Genomic DNA, 10,542 nt, shown 5'->3' on the forward strand with positions numbered 1-10,542 from the left:
CTCTGTTACTTTTGAGAATACAAAAAATTTCTAAAAAGAAAAAAATATTTACTTAATCGAAAACCACTACATGTCATCTCACGCTTTCTATTATTCTGTTATGTTATCCCCTCTACTACGATTTAGTGTGCGGTGCGTCCCGAATCTGACATTAGTGTTTGAGTGCCTCCATCGGCATCGCTGCATTTGTTGGTATCTCTGCCCGGTGATCCTTGAAAAAAATGGCTTTATGGAATCGAGTGCTATCCGGATTCGACGCTGACGATGAAACCATTAATTTCGGCGCACGGATAATCACGGAAAACAATGGTTCGCTATACGAAGCGTGTACCGTAGCAACGATTCAATCTCGCGAAAAGGTATTCTGTTGTCACATTGTTTCAATGGGTGCATTCAAGAAACACAACCGTTAGCAATCGTGCGTGATTGGTTCTTACTTCTAGAACCAACAAATCAACGTTGAGTGTTAACAAGACGATGGCTCAACGATTGTGTCTTCTGAACGCACCTAATGTTCTCAGATGTACCGGGTTTTTTTGCGCTCTATCAATTTGACAGTTACACAATTATTCTCTTTTCCAAAAAAAACAACAACGAAACAATATAATTATTCATTAAATTAAGATGAACAAATCAAAATACTTTGCAGCAAAACTTTAACAAGTCATTTTGGTTAATATATAACGCAGTTTCATTTATAATATATATTTTTCCTACAATATTTAAATTTATGTAAAGTGCGCATGCGTTAATTTGTATCACTATGGCGCGTATTTTAAACTGTACTAACCAATTCTCTTATACTATATTATCAAACTGTACTAATCAATTTATTTATATATAGGTATATGTATTAATCGTTATATATAAATTATAATTATTTAAAAAATATATATTATAATATTTTACTATATTAAAGATTATATGTTAATCAACATGTTTTTGTTTAAGGTTGATCAAAAACCAAGTGTTTTAGCATCTCTTCAATATTCTAAACTTTGTATAGCAATTGATAAATCTATTACAATATTTGAAGATGAGATGTGCAATAAAATATTATTCAATATTAATTTTCCTTCCATGATAGTCCGTTATTGCATTTCCAAAGACGGTTCCTTTTTATTTGTGGTACTTGCTACTAGAATTTTATATTGTTTGCATTTATCAGATGGAAAAAAAATTTTTACAAAGTAAGTATCTCTAAATAACTTTTTTAATAAATAATATTTCATCATATACTTAAAAACAAACTCATTGTATATATATTAGAAATATAATTTCAGTCTGTATGAAATAATTTCTGATTGCAGACCTATACCTGATGATAATCAGGATAATGTAATACAGATATTTGTGAAAGCGCAAAGTGAAGAAGCCCTTATAATTCTTGTTATGGATACTGGAGTTATTTACAGGTATTGTATATTTAGAGTTATTTATTAAATTTATATTCTTTTATATTTTAATTCAGAAAAAGTGTATAATTATTTAAAAAATTTTAGCTTCTCCAAGTTTTATCCCAAAACTTTAGAAATTGCATTAACTAATGATGATAAAGCTATGATTGCAGAACATATAACAAATATTCAATGCTCTCAGCTATTCAAGGGACTTACATCTGAAAAGGTAATGTATAATTTCTTTTTAATTACTTATATATTTATATGGTATTTATAGACATATGATTTACACTTAAAGTAAAATTTGTATATATGTAAATTTTTTGTTTTTTCTGTTTTCTATATTACTTTATTATGAATTTATTGTAGTTTCTTAATGCTACGATAAATGAATTGTCAGACAAATTATCAATAACTATGGTTGGAATAAATTCGATATTTATCTGGCCTAACGAACAGTACAATAACTTTTATAATGTATTTTCATTTGGATATAAAAAGATACAATTATTATATAACAGCAAGTAAGTAATTTTTAAACTATACCAAGATAAAATAAAAGATTTTATATTTTTAAGTTATTTATTCTCTTCATTAAGATTGCATGTTATGTAAAAGTTATTTTGTTTTAGTAAAATGCTTTGTCTGCGTACAGATTATACATTAAGTATTGTATGTCCAGACACATTACTTGGGTTGAAAATATATGATGGCCCAGTGTTTGACTTTACAGTAATACAACACAATAATGTCAATCATTGCGAAATTTTATTTTTAACACAATCTAAACAGAATCCCGCTATGTATGTATTACGTCTTATTTCTTATCCAGGTAAATTATATTAATTTATACAGAATAATTTATCTTTTATATTACATATAATATATTAATATATATATATATATATATATATATATATATATATATATATATTTTTAGATTTTGAACAGAGATTGGAAATTACTGTTCCTACTACTATTTATTTATTGGAAGTTTTATATGCTTCTAATAATATATTTTATATAGAAGGTATTTCTACTGATAATGAAGTTATTAATGAATTTAGAGTGAAAACGATATTGGAAAGTATTCCTGAAATGCGTTTAGCGAGATTATTAAGAAAAAAGCAATTTGATGCAGCTGAAGTTTTTGCAGAAAAATCAGGTCTTTCCTTAGAATCTATTTATTGTTCTAAAGCAGCATCATTTATAGAACAATTTGGTTTCTGGGCAAAATCTACTCCTGATTTAATTAGCATAGAGGCACTAATAAATATTCTAGATAAAATACAAAATGTGCAATATGTGACTGAATGTTGTAGCAAACTTCTTATTTCTGACTATATACAAATGAGACAAATATATTTATATGCTCGACAAAGGATAGTGCAAAATATGAAGGTATTTTATATTAATAGTATATAAATAGTAATCAATATAATATATAAACGGGATAAATAAACTAATATTTGATTTATTATTTATAGAATGAAAATATGAATGATTCATTAAATACCAATTTGTCTTTGATAAACGATAGTTTATATAGACTTGAGACTTTCCAGATGATCCAATATACTGGAGAAAATACATTATTAAATTATGGTACAGATATGAAAGAATGGATACGATTTTTGCAAGCAAATTTATTAGAGGAATGTACTACTTATTTATGCATGGTACTGTATAATTATATATATATATATATATATATATATATATATATATATATATATATATATATATAATGCAATCTAAACAAAAAAGTATATTTTTTTGTTATATATTTAATGGTTTTATAGGGTCATTTAAAATCTGCTACTTTAATTTGGACGAGACATTTTCCTGATATAATGAAACATGTATCTAGGAAAACTGTACAAAATATTTTTGCGACCTTACCTGAAGATATATCTCCATCATGTTTATGGCCATGGCTTACTCATTTTATACCTACGTTATTATCTTTACTACCCGATGCAATAGATGAAATTATATCTTGGGGTTTAAAGAAATTAAAACATCTTGAAGTATCTTATTGTACATGGCCAGAAATCGGTACAGACTTTGCTAAGAAGTTTATAAAGTTGCTTAAATTTGAAGATGGTCAACAATCTATATATTTTCACCAAGAATACAGATATCAGAATTCTCTATTGAAGCAGTTTACGTGTTTGCTTCAAGCTTTATCCGATATTCAACAATTGAAGAATGTTTACAGGTCAGTAGTATTATAATTTTAAACAATTCATATAAAAATTAATATTAAATATTCCTAAAATTATGCTACAGATTGAGAGTACCTCTTGATATATACATTGACTTACCTATAGAAGCAATGCATATGTTATTAGATAAAATACAACTTGACCAAATCTCAGATTTTGTAAATACATTTCTTAAACAATATGTACTTAATAATAATTTACAAAACGATGCTGTTCTCTGTACATATATACAGGTTGGTATAATTTTCTTGTTACGTGACATTTTATTTAAATTTTTAGATAAATATAATTAAATATATTTTTTAATAATTTTTTTGTTAAGTAATATAAAATATCTAATATTTTTAGAAAACCATAAAGAATGCAAATAGTTGGTGGTTCAATGAAGAAGCTGCATGGGAGAAAAGAGTTACTATCATAATAGACTTTATACATAATATAGAAGTAAATATTATATATATATATATGTATATATATATATATATATATATATATATATATATATATATATACTGTTCTCACATCATATATTTTTTATATATTATAAGCTAAAATTTTATTTTATTTCATATTTTAATTGTATAGGATCGATTGAAGCAAACTTTGGCAGTTTTAAGAAGAGCACCAGTACCCTGGAGCTCAACTATGATCAGTTTATCAGAAACAAGCAGTAACTTTGATCATGAGTTATCTTTTGAAATTAAAATTGAATGTGAATATGTTCCGATAAAACTCGTCTTAAAAAAGTATGGATATGCAACAATTGGCGTAAATAATGTTAGTATGAATAACATAGCATTATGTTTCTGAGATCTTTATGTATTACATATTAACAAATTATTTATTTTTAGAAATTAATATCACGGATAATAAAAGAAAATCGTGACTCTGTTATTAATGATATAGATATACTAACTAAAAAAGATCAGCAATTAAGACAAGATGCATTTTGTCGATACATAAGTTTTCAATTAAATATAGGGTATTGTATCATGTTTATCTATGTAGTTTAAACAGAAAATAATCTTGCACACAAATAAGATAACTTATTTGATCTATTATTAAACATTGGTTTAGAAATTTGCAGAAAATAATGGATGCAGTATATTTCTTAGAAAATAATATCACTGATGTTTTATATTGCTATGAAGGGATTATTAATTACATTGTTGCAGTTTCTTCTTTTCAGGTAACGAACTTTGATGATATAATACTAAATCAATGAAGAAATAGAAGAGATTTCTTTATTATAATTAATTATATTTAATATTTGTTTTTTTTTTTTTAGAATGTGGCAACATCTTTGACTTGTCACATGAAAATATTGGGTTGTTTAGAATTCAAAATACATGATTTATTAGCACAATCAAATATTTGTCCTTTTCGTTATAACAATATCATCAAAATGATAAAGGATTTAAAATCATTGTATATATTAAAGGAAAATTATAAAATTGATATTTTATTGAAGGATTATCATATGCAGAAGACAATTATACTACAGAACTATATCACAAAATTGCTTTCAAGTAAAACTTTTTGAAAATTTAATTTCTCAATAACTAAATTTTATATACATATTGGAAAATTTTCAATTTATTTTGGTATATTAATTTAATAGGTACAGAGGAGAATGATTTATCGATAATACACAGAAAAGTTGTTAAAGTTGCTGAATTGTTAGGATTAGAAAAATTGTATGCAACTTTATCTTTATTAGAACGGACAAAAAATGTAAATGTATTGCTACAATTTGTTGGGTAAGGATGGATTTTATATACAATATATATGTATATAGAAGTGTGATATATATTTATTTTTATATGCACTTTGTTTTACAGTCATGATGATGATTTAAATGTATTGGATAAATTTAAATATATATATAAAATATGCTTATTAGCATTACAACATGCTGCTGTAAATACAGATACTGTAAAAGTTATCAAAAACTTAAGTGCTTCAATATTAAATATTTGTCAAGACAGTATGTATCAAATCTATATTGATAATTGAAATAGCAATAAATAATCGCAAACTAATATTTCAGGTGACTTAGAATCTGCAGTAATATTATATACTTGTATCAGTGTATGTCCAAGTCTTTTTATTCAATATTGTTCTAATATAAAACAAGAAATTGGGCCACATTCTGGTTGGAAATTATATACAATATATAAATCTCAGGCAATATCTTTAGATGAAAGATTATTGTTTCTATTCAATGATACAATGTCTCTTCATGATTACTTATATTGTTCGAATCAAGTTGATAATAATGAAATTACAAATTACAATGTATGTATTTTTATATATGTGTGCATGGATATGTGTGTTATGCTATTTATAAAAATAGTTAGTAATATATCTAATTATTATTTATTTATGCATATAGGAGCAAATGGATCAATTATTAAATAACTTTTTGGAAAATGTAAAAAAGATGCAACATCAACATAACGATTACTCTTTATTGCAAATTTTCAAGACATTTTTTTTTATGTACTGTAGCATATCAGTAAAAAACGAAACTATATTAATGGAAATGAAATCTCTATTATCGCAATTATTGATGAATTTACTAAAAAAGCTATGTATTGAACGATCGTTTGATCTTCAGTTAGGACTATCTTGTCTCTTTATGTTATCTGAATTGGAGGCGTGCTCCTGGCTTTCTACAACTTGCACATTGTAAGAAAATTAAATAATTTTTTGATAATTAATACTAATAATATATAAAATGTCATAATTAATGATATAACTAATAAAATATATAATTAAAAATATATGATAATCTGATAATAACTAATAATATATAAAAATCTAAAAAAAAATTACAGTTTTTTTCAATCTGATCATATTCGGCATTGTACGATTTCAACTCTGGGATATGAATATTCGCGCTTGGGACAAAATCAATCGTTAATACAGATGTTTGAGGATTACAAGTTACTACATATCTGGGCAAAACAATTGTCACATTATTCAATAGCTTATAAAGGTATGTTCATGCATCAATGAATCTAAATTTTGTATTAAACAAAAATTTTATTTATATACATATATGTTAATGTTTCCCTAATATATAGTATATATAATTTACAGATGTTTTAATAAATGATGCTTCAAGCAAAAGAGAAATTTTAATGCAGATTGTGAATAATAATGCAGATTGTAATAGGGAAAACATAATTCCCTTACTAAAAGACTATTGCTGTAGCTTTGGTTTTAATTTCAATGATTGTCTTTTACTTTACTTGCAAATATTGTTAAAAACATGGAATCCAACAATAATCATTTCAAATAAGAATATAGATAAAGGTAAATAAAAAAAAATGAATAAAAAGGTATATATAAAAATATATATATGTATTTTTATGTGATACATGATAATCTATATTTACATGTCAAAATATTTTTATATGCATATTATATATAATATTGTTTACAAAAATTTGTTACATTTTATGATCGAATATATGATATTTTATATTTTACAGAATTACTTATTTGTAAAAACGAAGTAGATGAATTAAGAAAGAAATGTAACAAAATTGTTGCCGAATTAAAAGATGAATTTATGTTAAAGCAATGCATCTCTACATTATGGGAACAGGTAAGTTAAAAGAATAAATAAAATGTTGATAGAGCTCTTCTTTCTTATGAGATATAAATTTTATATTTAAATTTAGATTACTTTTTATCATTATGAAGTGTTTATCATACTAATGGATCTCGTAGGAGATAAAGATATGAAAAAGAGGAATTATCTCTATTTTTTGCAAAATTACATTCGGAATGGGTAAGTACAAATTACAATTTTTGCGTGAATAAATTTTGACTTTATCGCTCATCTATGCTAGGTCACCTACTCAAATAGAACATGATGAATGGATACAGCTTAATCCAGGACATAGCACATTACCGCCAATAGCCCAATGGAGACTTCCATTTTTGCTTAAAATCGACATTTGGAAAATTATTAGTACGTTTATTTAACTACTTATAAATAAATAATAATTATTTTATTTTATATACTTTTTATATTATATATATTCATTTCTAGCTCCTGAATTGAACTTAAGAACGTACGATAAATGGCTTGATATTGCACCCATACTTAAATTAGAAACGCATCTCATATGTACATTAGCTATTAAGGGTGAAGTGATTCGTGTGTGGAAAAATGATTCTACTAAATCGGAAAAAGCTACATGGTCTCTTTACTCGAAGAATACAACACTGCTCAAAGATATAAAGAAATGTATACAACGCATTACTGATTCAGATGGATTTTATTACGGCACTGCGGCATTATATTATGTTTTAAATCATACCCCTCCTGGTGCCGATTGCGTTGCTGCCGCGAAAGAATGTTATGAATATGCTCAATTGGCGGCGCAAAATTCTACTAAATTTAAGAAAGAAATGTTGGAGGTACGATAATCTCCGATGAATTATACATGTTGTTCAAAAAATGATGTTAATTTCTGTATTCTCTGCATTTATTTTCAGAAAATTAAATACAAATATTTGAGATTCACGTCCGAGCATATTTTACGTACATATGGATTAGAAAAGGATAAATATCTTGCTTTGATCGAAAACCCATGCAAACTGGTACACGAATTATATAATGATGAAAGCATACCGTTACGATATCGAATTACAACCAATCACAGACCCGATATTAATGCTGCAGTCAATGAACTTGGCAAACTATTTTCATTGAATATAATAAAATTGCGCCTAGACTTATTGCAAGAATGGTTACAATCCGATGTTAGATATACTGAGTTATGCCAAAGTTTTACGGAGACAATGTTTCTAACATTGAAAGAATCTGATAAGAACACAGATTATGAAGACAATTTATTTAGGTACACATTTATTATGTTTGTGTTTTTTTTATATTATTTATCTCTAAATTACTAATTTTAGTCTTGCAATTTATTTATAGGACATGTTATATGCTTGAATATGGAGATGTGGAATTGTTTGCACAATTTCTTATAAATATAGGCTTTGGCGATCAATGCGGTCAGACTGAATACAATTATAACATACAATATCGAGCATTACGAGTTTTACAGAATATTGTTGATACTACTACTTTAGAGGAGTTAACTAAACAAGACATATGTACCTTTAGGTATATAAACAGAGATTATAATATATTATTATTTATGGTAATATAGATGAATTATCCTATATTGAAAAAATAATTTTATTTTTTTTATATTTCAGAAAGTATATAAAATCATTACAATATGTTAGTCAATTAGAATCTTTGGGATTATGTTATAGCGTTAATTCGTTTGAAACATGTTCTAAACAAGAGCTTGTTCAAATATTGTTGAAAAATCAGCGCCATTCATCTTATGCTCTCTCTATTATAGCACAGATTTGCATCGAATTTAAGATACATGACATTTTACTTTGGGATGATATTTTGAGTCACATGACAAAGTTACGAATGGTATATAGACTATAATTCATCATGTATTGCCTAAAATTATTCCTCAAGAAACTTTATATTAAAAGAAACTTTATATTAAAACATATATATATATATATATATATATATATATATATATATATATATTTAGGTGAACGAATTGAAAAAAGTTTTATTGCAATCACGAAGCGATAACGTCATCATAAATTCTAATGGCTACAAAATGGGATGGCAATTGATTATCTCCGAACCATTTAGAGAGATCGATGAAAATCCGAATCTGCAACAAATTGACAGTTGCATAGAGGCAATCTGTCTATTATATTCATGTCCTGTAATACATGAATTAAATTTCATCACTATTGTGAGAAATTGTTTCGAATGTAAACAGGCATCTTTGGCCGCGGCATTCTTACCATTTTTAGATGAACCCGAAAAAAAATTTGTTTTGGAGGTACAATTATTATTTTAGATTTATACAATCTGTTCAGATAGATATTATAAAACATTAATTTTTTTTAGATGATTAATCAAAAGTACCAAATGACAGAACTCATGGAAGAGTTAAATCATTTTTCTTCTAAAGGAATACTTACGGTTGCACATGTAAGTTGTAATATATTTATCACAACATCACATGTATACATATATTTTATATACTCTCATTCTTCTCTCTTTTTTCTCCCCTTTCTCTCTTCTTCTCTCTCTCGGAACCGTTTTGATTAAATTTCATTGACAGCTATTCCCAGTGATCAGTACTTGGAATTTTTCCATTGCACCAACCAATCAGAAGATCTTGCATTGAATTAATCACATGAGCAATCGAGCCATTCTTCTCTTTCTTTCCTTCTTTTTTTTTCCTTTTTCTTCTTTTCTTCTTTTCATAGATGTAGGAAGTATTTCCTACATCCTTTTCTTCTTTTACCTCTTTCTTTTCTCTCTCTCCCTTTCTACAATAAATATAAAATAAAAAATACTATTAAAATACTATTAAAATTTAATACACATCTAGAAAATATTTTTCACTTTTATAAACATTATTTTATTCTTATATTTATAGAGTCTTACTATTCTACAAAAATCTGTGTTACAAGGATAAAAACAAGAAGAAAATTTTGTTAATATTAAAAAAATAATCTTAAAAATTAATCTGTTAAAATAAATTGTAATTATAATTTGCAAATTAAAAAAATTAAATTTTTTTATATTATTTTATCTTATATTATTTTCTCTCCTCCCACTACGTAAAATTGTAACAGGAATATTTGCTTGTGTGCGCACGTTATCTCCTCCACTACAATTGCGTGTTGCTAGAGTCTCTCCATTCATCTGGCATCTGGATTAAATCTGCTGTCATACAAGTGAAATGTTGCTAACATTTTGCTAGGTAACTTTATTACTTACCACAATAACACTTACCTATAATATTCTGCTTTATTATACTTATATAATTAAT

At 25.9% G+C, this 10,542-nt stretch overlaps 1 protein-coding gene across 2 annotated transcripts; it reads left to right on the forward strand.

The window, feature by feature from the left end:
• Positions 1-203: 203 nt before the first annotated feature.
• Positions 204-10,296, forward strand: LOC126848910 (kinetochore-associated protein 1). 2 transcript variants are annotated; one of them, XM_050590243.1, is made up of 31 exons: positions 204-359; positions 952-1,190; positions 1,311-1,415; positions 1,503-1,626; positions 1,770-1,924; positions 2,033-2,232; positions 2,341-2,801; positions 2,888-3,079; positions 3,203-3,621; positions 3,693-3,861; positions 3,977-4,072; positions 4,214-4,405; positions 4,480-4,610; positions 4,706-4,817; positions 4,917-5,157; positions 5,250-5,388; positions 5,470-5,615; positions 5,679-5,926; positions 6,024-6,319; positions 6,469-6,629; positions 6,734-6,949; positions 7,129-7,244; positions 7,321-7,430; positions 7,492-7,613; positions 7,695-8,065; positions 8,144-8,508; positions 8,589-8,780; positions 8,876-9,107; positions 9,238-9,540; positions 9,609-9,692; positions 10,147-10,296. In XM_050590243.1, exons 1-31 carry the CDS (start codon positions 222-224, stop codon positions 10,183-10,185), a joined length of 6,114 nt encoding a protein of 2,037 aa, XP_050446200.1. In that variant the 5' UTR covers positions 204-221; the 3' UTR covers positions 10,186-10,296. The 2 variants fall into 2 exon arrangements, with proteins under 2 accessions (XP_050446200.1, XP_050446199.1); XM_050590242.1 differs by lacking the exon at positions 10,147-10,296 and having other exon boundaries at positions 9,609-10,139.
• Positions 10,297-10,542: the final 246 nt, after the last annotated feature.

The sequence above is a fragment of the Cataglyphis hispanica genome, chromosome 4, assembly GCF_021464435.1.
Source record: "Cataglyphis hispanica isolate Lineage 1 chromosome 4, ULB_Chis1_1.0, whole genome shotgun sequence".
Lineage (NCBI taxonomy): Eukaryota > Metazoa > Arthropoda > Insecta > Hymenoptera > Formicidae > Cataglyphis > Cataglyphis hispanica.